Source organism: Carcharodon carcharias, chromosome 4 (assembly GCF_017639515.1).
Source record: "Carcharodon carcharias isolate sCarCar2 chromosome 4, sCarCar2.pri, whole genome shotgun sequence".
Lineage (NCBI taxonomy): Eukaryota > Metazoa > Chordata > Chondrichthyes > Lamniformes > Lamnidae > Carcharodon > Carcharodon carcharias.
The window spans coordinates 113183953-113201939 of record NC_054470.1 but is presented as its reverse complement, the minus strand read 5'-3'; the positions used below and the strand labels follow the sequence as shown (position 1 = coordinate 113201939).

The 17987-nt window shown below is 44.3% G+C and overlaps 1 protein-coding gene across 1 annotated transcript in view; it reads right to left on the bottom strand.

Annotated features, from left to right (window-relative positions):
* trpm3 (transient receptor potential cation channel, subfamily M, member 3) overlaps positions 1–17987 on the bottom strand; it is a 69742-nt gene that overhangs the window by 27228 nt on the left and 24527 nt on the right. The window contains exons 7-10 of the mRNA XM_041185321.1: positions 12410–12439; positions 8353–8642; positions 6223–6451; positions 1185–1352 (exon numbers count right to left, since the gene is read on the bottom strand). Of these exons, the coding sequence (XP_041041255.1) occupies positions 1185–1352; positions 6223–6451; positions 8353–8642; positions 12410–12439 (717 nt within the window). The remainder of the gene's footprint in view (positions 1–1184; positions 1353–6222; positions 6452–8352; positions 8643–12409; positions 12440–17987) is intronic.

Below are 17987 nucleotides of genomic sequence, written 5' to 3'. Positions count from 1 at the left end.
TTGTGTGTTTAAAACGCCTCCAGCAATTTGAGCATATAGGGAAAAATTTCCCCCCCCTTGGGAGGGAAGTGCGGGTGCTGGCACGGGTGGGCATGCCTCTGATCGGTGCCCCCCATTGGGGGCACACAGCCATTTTATATGGGTGGGCCAATTAAGGCCCGCCCAGCGTGACGCCCGCCAGGAAGTGCTGTGCGCTCCCTGTGCAGGCGGCGGGGGGGTGTGGTATTCCCTCAGCCGGGAGTGCTTTCTCGCACATATCCACAAAAGAGTGCACAGATCTTCCTGAGGCTAAGTGCTGCCTCAGGGACATTAACTCCGATTTAAAACTTTTAATAAACATGTTTAAAAATTTTCCCTGCCATGTCCCAATGTCACATGAGTTGGGGCATGTCCATAAGTTTAACTGAAACCTTTCTTAAAAATTTAAATACCCTCATGAAACCTTGTCCTGCCCTTGGATGAGATTTCATGCTTTTTCTGAAGCTCGCCAGGGCTCCCGGCCTGCCCACCCACCTTAAGGTTGGACGGGCAGGTCTATTAATGACCTTGATTAGTTTTTCAATGGCCTCAATAGGCTGATGACAGGTCGGCGGACCCGCAGCTGACTCAGCTGCGCCCCCGCTGACCTGAAAATGGAAATGATGCGGGGTGACGCCGGGAGTTCCACCCGACATTATTCCGCATCATTTTACACATCAGCGAGTGGGGCCCGCTCCCCGGTCCCCGCTCGCCAACCAGAAGATCTTGCCCATATTCTCAGCTGACACTCCCACTGCAGTACCGAGTGCTGCACTGTTGGAGGTGCTGTCATTCGGATGAGACATTAATGTTTTGCCCTGTCAGGTGGACATGAAAGGTCCCAGAGCACTACTATGAAAAAGAACAGGGGAGCTCTCCTGGATAATATTTATCCCTCAATCAACATCACTAACCTGGTTATTATCACATTTCTCTTTGTGGGATCTTGCTGTGTGCAAATTGGTTGCCGCATTTCCTACATTACAACAGTGACTACACTTCAAAAGTACTTCATTGGCTGTAAAATGTTTTGGGAGGTCCTGAGGATGTAAAAGGTGCTATATAAATGCAAGTTCTTTCTTTAATTTATTTCATGCTGAATTAGAGAATCTTTAAGAGTTAACTTTGTAAACTACACAACTTAAGAATCTCTGGTGTTTGCTTACTGTGAACTCCATATCCTCCTCCTCCTTCTCTTTGACAGGTTTCTCAGGCTCCTCCACTTCCTTCCCCAGTAAGGCCGACTCTTGGCTGTGTGGCATGTATGACATTTCATTCTTGTTCTTAAATTCCAGGCTCAGGATCGATGGAGGCAACAAGATGCCCAGAATAACCTTGGGAACAATCGAGAGAAAGACTTGTAACGTCAGACAGTAATGCCTCAAGAGCCAGTGGGCTAAGAATGTGCAGGAAATGAGCTGAATTAAACAATCCCAACACAAAGGGACACCTCAAGTTGACTAGAATTAGATTTGTTAGATCGAGAGTAGATCACAGAACAGACTCGAGGGGCCAAATGGCCTACTTCTGCTCCTGTTTCTTATGTCTTTACGTAAAGGAGACTGACAATGTTGACTAATGGCTTTATGTGTTATTCATTGTGAAGAAGGATTCAGACAGGTTAAAATGGGAAAAATATGGATTGAAGCAATGTTAAATGGGCCATTTTATCCACTGTATGAACTGCCGAACAGGTCATTGGGTTAGACAAGAGAAGTGAATGGTATAAACAGGTTCAAGATGGGGTTGGATGCATTTGGGAGATGGCGAGGAATAGAACGAGAAGCTTGGTGGGATTGCATTAAGGTGAAGCCAAAAGGCGATGCATGGCTGGATCTAAATGGTGCTAAACATTTACACTGAGGTGGTAGGAATCACTCTGAATTTTGGGGTTAAAGTACTTCTTCACATATGCGGAGTGGAAATCTGGAGCTCTTGCCCCCAAAAAGCTGTTGAGGCTGGGGGTCAACAGAAAATTTCAAAACTGAGATGAATAGATTTTTTGTTAGCTAAGGGCTATTAAGGGATATGGAAGCAAAGGCTGGTAGGTGGACTTAAGATACAGATTAGCAATGATCTAATTGAATAGCGGAAATGTCTTGAGGGGCTGAATGGCCTCTTCCTGTTCCGATGTTAGTGCAGATGGATGTGCCACAGCCTAGGAGTGACTGCTTGATACTCACATGACACGGTGAACATGAAGAAATGCTTTAACCCCAACAGTGACAGGCTTCATCCTAATGAGCATGTACATATGAACGTCAGCACTGACCTGCAGGGCTGAATAGCCTGTTCCCAATCTGTGTGCACGATGTAATATGTGATTCTATTTTCCTCTAATTTCCACCCCAATTAGCCCTCCCTCAGGCAACACATCTCCTGTGGCAGAGACAGCTGTGTGTGCAAGTCTCCACTCTAAATCCAACTGTTGGACAGCTGCCAGGAGTGATGTATGGGTTTCCTGGAGAAGAAGTCCCTATCTGATTTTCTCTGCCATTTGACTGGGGAATATTTGTATGCAGAGACATGAATTTCAACATGATGGACATAGCACATGGCTTTCCTGGCTGATCTAGCCAAAGAAAACAGAAAACATAATGACCCTTTAATTGCTGGCATTGGTAATAGAGTATCATCTATCATGTTCAGTTAAAATATATTTTACAATTAAATTTACAATGAAATATTAGTCCTACAACTATAACATCTGTTATTCTGACTTGTCTGAAAATATTGGCTGAGTCTAGATGAGGGAATGTATTGCTCATATAATTCTCTCTCTCCTAATGTATGGAGCACACTTGAAAAGTACTTCATTGGCTGTAAAATTGCTTTAGGATTTCCTGAGTTCATGAAAGACGTTATATAAATGCAAAGATAAAAACAAAAAAACTGCGGATGCTGGAAATCCAAAACAAAAACAGAATTACCTGGAAAAACTCAGCAGGTCTGGCAGCATCGGCGGAGAAGAAAAGAGTTGACGTTTCGAGTCCTCATGACCCTTCGACAGAACTTGAGTTCGAGTCAAGGAAGGGAAGGGAAGTGTCAGAGATGGACCACGTGAAAATGATGGAGGGGAGAACTTCTTCAAGGAGGTAGGCATTTCTTGAAGAGCAGTGGCAGTCAATTAAACACAGAGATAAAAACAAAAAAACTGCGGATGCTGGAAATCCAAAACAAAAACAGAATTACCTGGAAAAACTCAGCAGGTCTGGCAGCATCGGCGGAGAAGAAAAGAGTTGACGTTTCGAGTCCTCATGACCCTTCGACAGAACTTGAGTTCGAGTCAAGGAAGGGAAGGGAAGTGTCAGAGATGGACCACGTGAAAATGATGGAGGGGAGAACTTCTTCAAGGAGGTAGGCATTTCTTGAAGAGCAGTGGCAGTCAATTAAACACAGAGATAAAAACAAAAAAACTGCGGATGCTGGAAATCCAAAACAAAAACAGAATTACCTGGAAAAACTCAGCAGGTCTGGCAGCATCGGCGGAGAAGAAAAGAGTTGACGTTTCGAGTCCTCATGACACGTGGTCCATCTCTGACACTTCCCTTCCCTTCCTTGACTCGAACTCAAGTTCTGTCGAAGGGTCATGAGGACTCGAAACGTCAACTCTTTTCTTCTCCGCCGATGCTGCCAGACCTGCTGAGTTTTTCCAGGTAATTCTGTTTTTGTTTTGGATTTCCAGCATCCGCAGTTTTTTTGTTTTTATCTCTGTGTTTAATTGACTGCCACTGCTCTTCAAGAAATGCCTACCTCCTTGAAGAAGTTCTCCCCTCCATCATTTTCACGTGGTCCATCTCTGACACTTCCCTTCCCTTCCTTGACTCGAACTCAAGTTCTGTCGAAGGGTCATGAGGACTCGAAACGTCAACTCTTTTCTTCTCCGCCGATGCTGCCAGACCTGCTGAGTTTTTCCAGGTAATTCTGTTTTTGTTTTGGATTTCCAGCATCCGCAGTTTTTTTGTTTTTATCTCTGTGTTTAATTGACTGCCACTGCTCTTCAAGAAATGCCTACCTCCTTGAAGAAGTTCTCCCCTCCATCATTTTCACGTGGTCCATCTCTGACACTTCCCTTCCCTTCCTTGACTCGAACTCAAGTTCTGTCGAAGGGTCATGAGGACTCGAAACGTCAACTCTTTTCTTCTCCGCCGATGCTGCCAGACCTGCTGAGTTTTTCCAGGTAATTCTGTTTTTGTTTTATATAAATGCAAGCCTTTCTTTCTAAGATTTTAACACATGTCTCTCATGCTTACGCCCTTTGTCTCATGTACACTTAAAAAAAAAGAGAAAGGAAGCAAATTGTTTCATGCTGGAAGTTGTAAGAGGCTTGCAAACATCAGTGGAAAAACTACCCAGCAACATACTCTCCAACCCAACTCAGGATCTCCCCAGAAACTATTAGCCTCCAACCGAGATCAGAGTGGGCTTCAATCCAATGATTTATATCATTTGTTTTTTATTCATTCTTGGGATGTGGGCTTCGTTGGCTGGGCCAGCATTTATTGCCCATTCCTAGTTGCCCTTGAGAAGGTGGTGGTGAGCTGCCTTCTTGAACTGCTGCAGTCCATGTGGTGTAAGTGCACCCACAGTGCTGTTAGGGAGGGAGTTCCAGGATTTTGACCCAGCGATAGTGAAGGAATGGCCGATATATTTCCAAGTCAGGATGGTGAGTGGCTTGGAGGGGAACTTCCAGGGGGTGGTGTTCCCATACATCTGCTGCCCTTGTCCTTTTAGGTGGTAGTAGTCATGGGTTTGGAAGGTGCTGTCTAAGGAGCCTTGATGAATTCCTGCAGTGCATCTTGTAGGTGGTACATACTGCTGCAACTGTGCATCAGTGGTAGAGGGAGTGAATGTTTGTGGATATGATGCCAATCAAGCGGGCTGCTTTGTCCTGGATGGTGTCAAGCTTCTTGAGTGTTGTGGGAGCTGCACTCATCCAGGCTCCTGACTTATGCCTTGTCGATGGTGGACAGGCTTTGGGGAGTTAGGAGGTGAGTTACTCATTGCACGATTCCTAACGTATGACCTGCTCTTGTAGCCACAGTATTTATATGGCTAGTCCAGTTCAGTTTTCAGTCAATGGTAATCCCCAGGATGTTGATAGTGGAGGATTCAGTGATGGTAATGCCATTGAATATCAAGGGGAGATGGTTAGATTCTCTGTTGTTGGAGATGGCCATTGCCTGGCACTTGTGTGGTGTGAATGTTACTTGCCACTTGTCAGCCCAGGTCTGGATGTTGTCCAGGTCTCGCTACATTTGGACTGCTTCAGTATCTGAGGAGTTGCGATTGGTGCTGAATATTGTGCAATCATCAGTGAACATCCCCACTTCTGACCTTATGATGAAAGGAAGGTCATTGATGAAGCAGCTGAAGACGGTTGGGCCTAAGACACTATCCTGAGGAACTTCTGCAGTGATGTCCTGGAGCTGAGACGATTGACCTCCAACCACCACAAACATCTGCCTTTGTGCCAGGTATGATGGCTGTGGTTCCTGGAGGTCAGTCACCTCAGCTCCAGGACATCACTAGACATCATTGGACATCATAACATTGCCCAACTGGTCAACTGCCTCAGCTCATCTGCTGAAACCCTCACCCATGCCTTTGTTACCTCAAAACTCAATAGCAATTACATTTATATAGCAGCTCTAATCTAGTAAAATGTCTCCAGGCACTTCACAGGAGTACAATCAAACAAGATTTGATACAGACACCTAAGGAGATATTAGGATAGGCGACCAAAAGCTTGGTCAAAGATCTGGGTTTTAAGGAGTGTCTTAAAGGGGGAGAGAAAGGTAGAGAGTGGGGGAGGGAATTCAAGATCTCAGGGCCCCAGGCAACTGAAGGCATGGCTGCCAATGACAGAGTGATGAAAAACTGGGGAATATGCAATGCCAGAAAAGGAGGAGTGCAGAGATCTCAGAGGGCTGTAAGCCTGGTGGAGATTACAGAAATAGGGAGGGACAAGGCCATGGAGGGATTTGAAAGCAAGAATGAAAATGTTAAAATTGAGGCTTTGCTGGAGCAGGAACCAATGTAGTCTAGTGAGGATAAAGGTCGATGTTGCAAGTCAGGACATAGGCAGCAGAATTTTGGACTTGGCTATTCCAATGCTTTCCTGGTCTATTTCTATGCTGTAAAATTCTGTGTTATCCTCTATGTAAAACATTCCCACTCTGTGCTACATTGCCTTGCACTAACCTTCAGACTGGAGTTCTTCCGGATTCGGAGCCTTCCCATCCACATGTCAGTGAGGAGCATTTGACTGCAGGTGTGAGCGATGAAGTCCCTGTGTTTCGCTGCCACAGCCAGCTGCAGGCAGGTCGAGTTACTCCAGTTCTTCAGCTCATATGTCAGCAACTTCATGGCCATCTGCTCCTCCTGCTTGTATGACTGGTCCAGGAGCTCGACAGCAAGCTGAGCAAACTCCCTACGCAAAGTAATGACGTTCAGTCAGGCCCATTCTGAGAACTGATTAAAATCCACTCAACGCAAAGTTACGTTCCAATGTCTTCCCTTTTGCTTTCATGTTCATCACCTCAAGTATCAATGACTCCCACCTCAGGCGTAGCAAACACAGCTACAGAGTAATGCTCCATCCATCTGCATTGACATAGCAGGCCAATCAGCCCTTCGAGTTCCTGCTCCGCCATTCAATGACATCATGCCTGACCTGTATCTTAACTCCATCTACCTGCATTGGTTCTGTAACCCTTAATTCCCTTACCCAGCAAGAATCTAAATATCTCAGTTTTGAAATTTTCAGTTGACCCCTGGCCTCAATATCTTTTTGGGGGAGAGAGTTCCAGATTTCCACTACCCTTTGTGTGAAGAAGTGCTTCCTGACATCACCCCTGAATGGCCTGGCTCTCATTTTAAGGTTCTTCCCCCTTGTTCTGGACTCTTCCCCCACCAGAGGAAATAATTTCTCTCTATCGACCCGATCAAATCTTTTAATCATCTTAAACACCTCAATCTTTAATCTTCTAAATTCAACAGAATACAAGCTGTGTCTATGCAGCTGGTCCTTGTAATTTAGTCTGGCATCATTCCAACGAAGCTGCAAACCCTTCCAATATCCTTTCTGAGGTGTGATGCCCAGAGCTGAGTGTAGTACTCTAAATGGGGTCTGATCAGAGTTTGGTATAATGAATAAAACTTTCACCCTTTGTATTCCAGCTCCCTTGAGACCAATATTGCATTTGCTAGAAGGAGTTCAGTGAATTGATGATGACTGCACAAGACCTCAGCCTGCTACAGAGATTTACTATCCTCTGAGGAAAGGAACCATCTCCTAAAATCTAGCTTAGAATCCGACCTTAAAATTGCAGCTCCTGGTCCTCTCTAACCCATTTATTGGAACAAAATCAGATCATCACTAAGCCTAAGTTTCTCTAAAGTATAAAGTCCCAATTCTTTTAACCTATCTGGGTAACTATGATGCATTAAACTGAGAATAGCTTTAGTAAGACCATAAGACCATAAGACATAGGAGCAGAAGTAGGCCATTCGGCCCATCGAGTCTGCTCCGCCATTCAATGAGATCATGGCTGATCTGATAATCCTCAACTGCACTTTCCTGTCTTTTCCCTATAACCTTTGATTGCTTGCTGATTAAAAAGCTGTCTATCTCAGCCTTGAATATATTTAATGACCCAATCTCTACAGCCCTCTGCGACAAAGAATTCCACAGATTAACTACCCTCTGAATGAAGAAATTCTTCTTCTCTGTCTTAAATGGGTGGCTCCTTCCTCTCAGATTATGTCCTTTGGCCCTAGACTCTCCCACAAGGGGAAACAACCTTTCAGTATCTACCCTGTCAAGCCCCCTGAGCATCTTATATGGTCCTCTTCTGTGCCCTTTCCTCAGCCTCAATATCACCAACCACAACACTTACACCATTTGCAAAATAGCTTCGCCAACATCATCTTTAAGGATGGTGCGATTTCTCTTCAGCTCTACCTCTGCCTCTCAGCTTCCACCATTGGCCCCAAATCTATTGCCATTAAGAGTAGGATGAGCCAATACTTCTTCCAGCTTAACACTGAGGACCAGAAGATGGAGAGCTGGGTGTTAAAGCAAACCAGAGAGCTGTCAGCAGGCGATTTATTTCCTCCCTGTGATGTTGTTGAGGCCAGTGCAGTTGGGGTAAGCTAAGGGAAATGCGGATGGTTAAAGAAATCATTATCTGTCAACCCAGCCCCTCTCTCTTTTTCTTCCCTTTCCCTCATTTGCTCAGAAGAACAATTGAGTCAACATCAAGGTGAAGCTTTGTACACACAGCCAACATTATTTTGTGTTGTAGCTCTGTAAAGCAACTGTAAACGAACCTGGAGTTATGGTTTAATTCTTGTGAGATGTCATCCACCATGTCATTTTCAGAGGCCTCATGGGCCATGGCTTTGCAGAGCTTGCAGGCGACAAGCGCCTTGGCCATAGCCTCCTCACCATGCTGCCAAAAAAATAATGCCATCTTCTGTCGCTTCATCAGGACAGCCCACAGCATCAGCTCATGAAAGGGGTAGGGGAAGTGATTGATCTCTGGATCATCCAAGTCAATGTCTATGTCTTCCTCCCTCTTCTTAGTCGTCTTCCTGCCTCTTCGCATGGGAGGCTCTTCCTGTATAATTGACGAGAGAACATTCATCAGCAAAAATGGCTTCACAGACCCCCTTCACTGTGCTTGAGTTTACACACATTGTCGGTCGGGGTTGCCAACCCTCCAGGATTGCTCTGGAGTCTCCAGAAATTGAAGATTAATCCCTGGGACACTCCTGGGAGACACACCAAGGAGAAAAATCACAGGAACATTAAAAAACTGTTCTTTTGTCGCTTTCTTTGAACACTTTTGCTTATAGGTTCTAAAAATATTTGAGGTAGAGGGGTATATGGGGGATTTGTGTGACAGGACTAGTATCCTTCGAATGATTGTCAGCCACACATTCTGGGTTTTGAATATGGTTCTTTGGCATCCCACAGTGTCCTCAGCTCTCATCCATGGCCCCAAATAGCTGGTAATGCACACCAGCGGGCATACCATGGTGCCTCATCTAAGCTGATGAGCTAAACTAAACGAGGGTATCATCAAATTCATGTGGTGTCGATAAGGGACGTCACTCCTCCAAGTGCATGAACTCTGGAATGACGGAAGAGGCAGATGACCCCAGCAAGAGAACATGGCTCTGAAGGCGAACACTAGCAAGATGTGTGACTCACCCAGGGCAGATCCCTGACCAAGTGGGCTTGTGTGACCAGTCACCTTGGAGAAGATTGGGATCTTACTGAGTATTGTCTCAGAGTTAGCAATGGAACTTAGTCGTAAAAATACTGCTGCTTCCAGTAGAAGTGACTGGTGCAAGGTTGCACCCAACCCTCGGCAAGAGGGAGGAACCTGAAGCAAGAAAGGAGGGGAGGATCAAAAAAGGCTGACAGTCAAAATTCATCCAATCAGGGTAAGGAAGAGTCTGTGCATCTCCCAATGGGTGTGGGAAGGTGGGACTTCATGAGGACTGATGTGTCAGGTGCCCAATAGCAAGATTGTGCGAGGCACCAGTTGGAGGCAGGCAATTATGTAATCCAGGAAATCTTGCAGCCAGACTTGGCAACCCCAGTTTTCAAGGTTTGATTCGATACATTTTTGAATGTCATGTGGCATAAACAGAGATGCTGTACTATTGATGAAATGTGCTGCAGAATATATCACTGCGCAGTGCAGGAACTCCACCTAGCAGAGTATTTTGAGGACCAAGGAACTCCAACTGTGCTGCATTATACAATTTAACTATTATTTCTTAAACTCAGCTCTTGTGATATTTGGAGAAATATTAATTCACAATTAAGAATGCGTCATTGTCGTGTGTGCTCTGCCTGAAGGCAGGTCCTTAGCTCATTGTCTGCTGTAACTTCATCCTGAGCTGTTTATCTTGGCAGTTTTTTGTCAATGGTGGTTTGCCATCGCCTTCCACTTTCAGGGACAGAGCAAGGAGGCAGGTCCCAAAGTCTACCTCAGCCAGAACAGGAATCAAACCCATGCTGTTGGTGTTATTTGGAACCATACACTAGCTATCGAGCCAACTGATCTAACCAACCCCTATAATAATGAGTTTATAATATACTTTAACAGGTTATCCATTATGATGCAATATCTATTATTAATAGACAGACACATTCCTTGACATGACACTGCAAGCATTCATATAATCTGAAAACAGTTCTCCAACAGTCCACAATTTTCTCTTCCGAAACAATTTTTGTGCCAGTTTTAGAAAGAGCTAATGGGGTATTCATGGCCAATTGGATAGTGTCATGTGTGACCACTTATATCATTCATTTGTGAAGATGGATATTATTATTTTAAAATTTTTGGGAATATGGTGGTATTCTGTAAAAAATGTCTGGTGTGTGTGTGTGTTTGTCCATGATTAATTAAACTGGGGGAAGGTTCATAGAGACAGCTTGTGTGTGGGAACTGAGAGATGAATGGTAAATAGCTAGATGCATGCATTTATAATGAAAGGCTATGGTGAAGTTAAATGCATGAGTAAATAGGTTGGGTTTTTAAAGTTGCATTAGGTGATAGGTAGGGACTTGACTTTTCAGCGATTAAATTTCAAAGGGTAGTAGAGATGTCAAGGGACTTTTACAACTTACATAATTAAAGTTTAATTAATTACAGTTTCATAATTAATAATTACAGTTTCATAATTAAATAAGTGAAGGTTAATAAATTTTATTTGATCTGAAAGTAGAGGAAATAGGAAGACAAGAAAGATTTTTATATTTTGGAAAAGCTTAGTTCAACAAGGTGCTTAGGACAATGGAGTCTAGGACGAAAGAAAAAAATATATTTAAGAAGGATGTTTAGTTAAGTTGAGGTGACTGTGTGTGTGGAGGCTGTGTCCTGAGACCAGCTCTGTGCTGAGCAAAGTTGAGAATTTGAAGCAGCCATCCAGTTTCAAGCCAGAAAAGTCCTTGTGAGAGCAGTCTGTTTCTGAACTTCCTTTGGATTACCACAGCAGAGTGGAAGAGAATGAGAAGTCATGTGGTATACTTTATTAAAGTAACAGCAGTTTTTGCCTTGGGTAATACTGGATTTTTATGGTTAAAATCTATAAGGGAGCTGTTGACAAGTAGTTTACTTGTGTGTTCTGACCAAGTGGGTTTTTTGGGGAACGTTTTGTAAAATTGTTTCAACTGTATAATTTTACTCTTGTGTGTTAAAGTTCTTTTTTTCTTGTTAATAAATCTTTTAATGTTAAAATCCTAAAAGTGTTACTGGGATTTTATGCTTCTGGAATCAATAGTTTTCCCCTCATTTTCAAAATACAAAAAAAAAAGTTGTGAGCAATAAGACAAGTTTTCCTCTGGGATTTGTCTTGCTCAGCGAATAACATCAGCTGCGGTCATAACACATTACAGTTTGGTAGTAAGGTAATGTTTAAGAAATGTTAAGTACATACTGATTCTAAACAGTTGGGTGAAAACTCTTGAACATCAACAATACAGTGAACTTAAAGCTGATGACCAAAGCATTCTTCTAGGCAATGGAGTTATCAAAACAAAACACAATTGGCAAGACTAGAGAATGAACTGACAAAGAAAAATAAAACGATTAACGACAGGCACAAGGAACCAAAGGGAGGGAAACATCAATAGCGCAGCCTTAAAATGGATGCAAAACATAAATTAACAATGAATAAAAGAGGGAGATTTCAGAGACACAAGGGAACCCAGAAGGAAGCGATGCTATACCTAGTCTGTCCCATCACACAGAAAGAAAACACTCATAACTTACTAGTAACTTGAGTTGTGAGTTATAAACTTCTTTCACAGGCTGAATATTCCACTAATCTCTAATGCATGATTTGTTTATAGAACAGGGGTTGGGATAATTAATAAAAAAAAAATTGGAATTAAATAATTTTCTAAATTTGGTCCTAGTGGGATTATTGCAAGTGCAAAAGTACATGTTAATATTCCTGAATATGCATTGTTGTAAACTGAATTGGCCGATGTCTTAAAAATCCACTAAGTGGGATTAACCACTTAATGTATGAACCTGTCTCGGTTGCTTTAAAGGGTGAGTCACGGAGCCAAGACTGATCATTTAACTCAATAACTCAATGCAAAGAGGGAAAAATCATTTTCATCTCAAATTTGCCGATGCTAATTAGATGGAAATAAATGAGGGATTTCGCCTCAAGTTCCAGACAGTTGGTCATATTTTATATTAGTACGGTCGTAGCGTGTGCCATATGTAATGCATTTACAGTTCTGGTTGAGATCATGCTGGAGTGCGACACAATGTTTTGTCCACTGGTGAGTATCTGAACCCCTGTTCTATAAACCGAGTTGACCTCCTTGAATAAAGAAATGGTGTTAATGTACCTCCATTCCCAGCAGTTTCAGAGCCTTGGGCTGCAAGAAATCAATAAGAAAAGTGAAGGTTTAAAATAAACTCTAAGCATTTTTATCTTCTTGTACAAACCTATTGACCACATGTTGAAGTATTCACAACCCAGTAGTTAATGGCAGTAAATTGGCACTTGCACCAGCTTGATAAGAATAAGCTTTAGTTAAGGCTGCACAGAAGGAGGCCCATCGGCCTTAAAAACAATATAAACAAATCACTAGCTTTCATTTCTGGAAGAATAGAATTGAAAATCTTGAAGTTAGGTTAAACTTTTATGGAACATTTGTTAGACCATACTTGGAGTACTGTGCTCATTTCTGGTCTCCATATTACAAAATGGATATAAGGGCATTGGAGAAGGCTCAAAAGAGATTTAATAGACTGATATCAGAATGGAGAGGTTTTATATATCAGGAAAGTTTGAGTAGGCCCTTTTTTCTAGAAAAGAGGAAGATGAGGGGTGAGCTGATGGAAGTCTTTAAAGTTACAGAAGGCTTTTATAGGTTAGACATAGAGTGGGGGAGTCTAAAACTAGGGGTCATAAATATAAGATGGTCACTAATAAATCCAAATAAACTTCTTTATCCAGAGGGTGGTGAGAATGTGGAACTCGCTACCACAGGGAGTGGTTGAGGTGAATAGTACAGTATTGCTGAAAAAGAGACATGCTGTTAAAGCTTTTCATCTTGCACTCATCAGGGCAGATGCAAGAATACCAAATTTCAAAGGGAGGAACAATTTATACTGCATTGAAAAGGGTGCTGATTGGTCAGCAAGTCACTTCTGATTCTCAGACTGTATTAATTGTTGCTTCCTTTGAAATTTGACATTCTTGCATTTGTCCTGATGAGTACAAGATGAAAAGCTTTGACAGCATGTTTCTCTTTTCAGTAATACTCAAGTTCTGTACTACTAAGTGACTATTTGAATAGTATAGATATATTCAAAGGGAAGCTGGATAAACAGGAGGGAGAAAGGTATAAAAGGATAGAAGGATATTGAAGGATGTGCTGATGGGGTGAGATGAAGAGGGGTGGGGGGAGGCTCTTTTGGGGCATAAACACCAGCACAGACCAGTTGAGTTGAATGCCCTGTTTCTATGCTGTAATTTCTATGCAATCCTATGTAATATGTATAATTTAAAATCCTGCATAAGTTGCTAAAAATTTAAACGGTCAATTTTTTTCACAATACAATCTCGCCACAAAATTCCACCTGCTGTGTGTGATGCTAGGTCAGGTGATTGTGTGACAGGGAAGGAGAGAGCTTTAACATTAAAACCTGCCATTATGCTAACACCTGCAGGTGTGACAGCATCCTTTTCGGGAGTTCTGATTTGTTTCAGTTTCATTGTTCCGTAAAAATGAACTTGGCTTTTGACAGTTTCAAAACTATCACTGTAAGTCTGGAGAAAACCACCAGAAAATCTGTTAGATTAAGGATGGTGTCGGAGTGAAGACTTAATCCTAATTAACAGTTCATCAACCTGAAATACTGGGCGGGAATCATTGCGGGCGAGTAAAATACCCGCTGCCTGCAATGGTGGCTTCTCATGCTGTATTGTCTCAAGCCTGCTGCAGGATTTATGCATTACCGGAAACACGCCGTTTCCGTGGCGGGGGTGCTCTGATTTGCCCGCCACACTGTCACTTCGCCGCTTCATCACACCAGGCGCTACATTTAAAGTACAGCCGCGCTCAGTGCTTCCAGCCCAGGACTGCTTCAAATCAGGCGAGGCCCTGAAAGGCAAGAAGACTGCAGCCCCCCTGTTTAGTGACACGTCCCTCGAGCGCCTTTTGGACACTATGGAGGCCCATCTCGATGACCTCTACCCCCACTCTGGCAGCAGGAGGGGCAGCAACATTACCATTCTGGCTTGGTAGGTGATGGCAGTGGTGGTCAATGGCAAAACTGCACAGAAGAGGTTGGCCAATGCAGCTAGAGGATGAATGAACTAATCTGTGCCGCCAAGGTTACCCATCTCTTCACTCTAAACTCACACACTCTAAGCCCATCACACAATCACTGGCATCTCACTCACCGCTAGCTCAAGGGACATCACCACCCATTCTCACACACATACGCCTGACGCCAGCTGACCTGCTGAGTATTTCCAACATTTCTTGTTTTTAATTTTAGATTTTGTTTTCTTTTTAATGCATTCGTGAAAGGTGGACATCACTGACCAGGTCAGCATTTATTGCCCACCCCTAACTGTCCTTGGGTGGCTGATGGTGAGATACCTTCCTGACAATTGAGTGGTTTGCTAGGCCTTTTCAGAGTTGACCACCTCGCTGTGGATCTGGAGTCACATGTAGGCCAGACCAGGTAAGGGTGGCAGATTTCCCTCCCTAAAGGACATTAGTGAACCAGATAGGTTTTTAACCCAGTAGTTTCACAGTCACCATTACTTTTTAAATTCCAGATTTATTTAATTATCCCAGCTGCTGTGGTGGGAATTGAACCTCATGCCTGATTAGGCCCAGGTCTCTTAGTTCAGTAGCATAACCACAATGCTACTGTTGCCATATAATGGGTGTGGCCCACAGAGCCAAGTTTCTCATTAAAGATTTCAACCAGTATCCCAGGTACTGAATTTAATATATAATAGATTGAAATATGAAATCCCATAAAAGCACATTGGCTAAATTGATAGAATTGTGTTTCATCCATCGATGCTTGTAATTTGTAGCCAGTGATAACAATGCAGGGGGAGGAAGAGGGGAGCCCCTGCACATTATTCTCAGCAATACCCACTGAAGAAGAGTGTGGGTGGAATCTTCTGCCCGGTCTAGTGGCGTGTTTGGAAATGCAGGGGGCACTTAATCACGTGGGAAGGTGGTGGACCCCACCATCTTTCCACCTCCATCCCAATTAAGTCCGGGGCGGAAGGCCCCCCGATGGCTTTCCTGCCCTCCTGCCCCGTCGCCAACTGAGGTCCTTAAGTGGACAATTGAGGACAAATTAAGGGACTCATCCTGGTGCTGGTATTAACCTTAGTTGGAGGGAGGGGAATGGTGCGGGGGGAGAGGGAGTCCCTCCATCAAAGACTCTCAGTACCTGATTGAGGGACCAGACATTGGGAAGTTGGGGGGGGGGGAGGGGGTGCACCCAGTGAGATCCGCCCCCATGCCCTTGCTACCGTACTCATCCTCTTCTTAATCTGGGGAGGTGGTGGCGTAGTGGTATTATCGCTGGACTGGTAATCCAGGGTAATGCCCTGGGGACCCATGTTCAAATCTCACCACCAGATGGTGGAATTTGAATTGAATAATGATCTGGAATTAAAAGTCTAATGATGGCCATTGAACCATTGTCGATTGTTGTAAAAACCCAAATGGTTCACTAATGCCTTACCTGATCTAATCTGGCTTACATGTGACACCAGACCCACAGCAATGTGGCTGACTCTGAAATGGCCTAGCAAGTCACTCAGTTGTAAAAAAATATGCTAAACCGAACAGACCACCTGGCATTGATCGAGGCACTGGAAACGACAACAGCAATCTCAGCCCTATTGACCCTGCAAAGTCCTCCTCACTGACATCTGGGGGCTTGTGCCAAAATTGGGAGAGCTGCCTCAGGGACTAGTCAAGCAGCAGTCATCCTCATGGAATCATACCTTAGAGACAAGTCCCAGACACCACCAACACCATCCCTGGGTATGTTCTGTCCCACCAGTAGGACAGACCCAACATGGGTGGTGGCATAGTGGTATACAGTCAGGAGGGAGTTGCCCTGGGAGTCCTCAACATCGACTCCGGACTCCACGAAGTCTCATGGCATCAGGTCAAACATGGGCAAGGAAGCCTCCTGCTAATTACCACTCAATGCCCTCCCTCAGCTGATGAATCAGTGCTCCTCCATGTTGAACACCACTTGGGGGAAGCACTGAGGGTGGCAAGGGCAGAGAATGTACTCTGGGTGGGGGACTTCAATGTCCATCATCAAAAGTGGCTCGGTAGCACCACCACAGACCAAGTTGGCCAAGTCCTAGAGGACATAGCTGCTAGACTGGGTCTGTGGCAGGTGATGAGGGAACCAACAAGAGAGAAAAACACACTTGACCTCATCCTCACCAATCTCAGATCCTCACCATGCCTCAGATGCATCTGTCCATGACAGTATCGGTAGGAGTGACCACTGCACAGTCATTGTGGAGACGAAGTCCTGTCTTCACCTTGAGGATATCCTTCTTTGTATTGTGTGACATTACCACCGTGCCAAATGGGATAGATTCTGAACATATCTAGCAACTCAAAAGTGGGCCATCAGCAGCAGCAGAATTGTAATTGAACACAATTTATAACCTCATGGCCCAGCATATTTCCCCACCCTACCATTACCGTCAAGCCAGGGGATCAACCCTGGTTCAATGAAGAATGCAGGAGGGCATGTCAGGAGCAGCACCAGGCATACCTAAAAATTAGATGTTAACCTGGTGAAGCTATAACACAGGACTATTTGCATGCCAAACAGCATAAGCAGCAAGTGATAGACAGAGCTAAGCGATCCCACAACCCAATGGATCAGATCTAAGCTCTGCAGTTCTGCCACATCCAGTTATGAATGGTGGTGGACAATTAGACAACACAATATCCCCATCCTCAATGATGGAGGAGCCCAACACATCAGTGCAAAATATAAGTCTGAAGCATTTACAACAATTTTCATCCAGAAGTGCTGAGTGGAGGATCCATCTCGGCCTCCTCTGGATGTCCCCAGTCTTCAGCCAATTCACTCCACGCGATAACAAGAAATGGCTGATGGATACTGCAAAGGCTATGGGCCCTGACAATATTCCAGCAAAAGTACTGAAGACTTGTGCGCCAGAACTTTCCTGCGCCCCTAGCCAAGCTGTCCTAGTATAGCTACAACACTGACATCTACCCGACTATGTGGAAAATTGCCCAGGTATGTCCTGTACACAAAAAAGCAGCACAAATCCAACCTGACTCCCTCGCTAACATCACTGTGGGTGTACCTATACCACATGGACTGCAGCGGTTCAAGAAGACCGCTCACCACCACCTTCTCAAGGATAATTAGGGATGGGCAATAAATGCTGGTCCAGCCAGTGACGCACACACTCTGTAAATGAATTTATAAAAATCTGTGATTGCCCTCCATCTGTGGCCTGGATTGCTCCTCCATTCTCGGTCTCTGTTGTGTGTATTCCCTGCAGCAGGCACTGCCTCCCTCATGGCGCTGCTGAGCAGAAGAGCTGCTGCCCTCTCATTGGCTGACAGCTCTTGGTAGGCGGGACCTCTGCCCCCAGGGTCCTGATCCTGGGAGAAGGCCTGCCGCTGGCCTCTCAGCTGCCTGATTGGTTTGTGGTTCGATGGGCCCTCCCCAGAGGATGCAACACAGGTCCCTCACTTGCTGTACAGCTGGCAGGTTAGACTTCCATCACCTCCGCAGGGTTCCACCCTATGTCAGTCAGATGTAGGGAAATGGAAGCTGAGGACAGAACCATCTCAGTATTCTGGTGATTATCTGATTTCTAGACCATCTAACACTCCCTCACCTATTTATGATCCTGTCTTTATGATC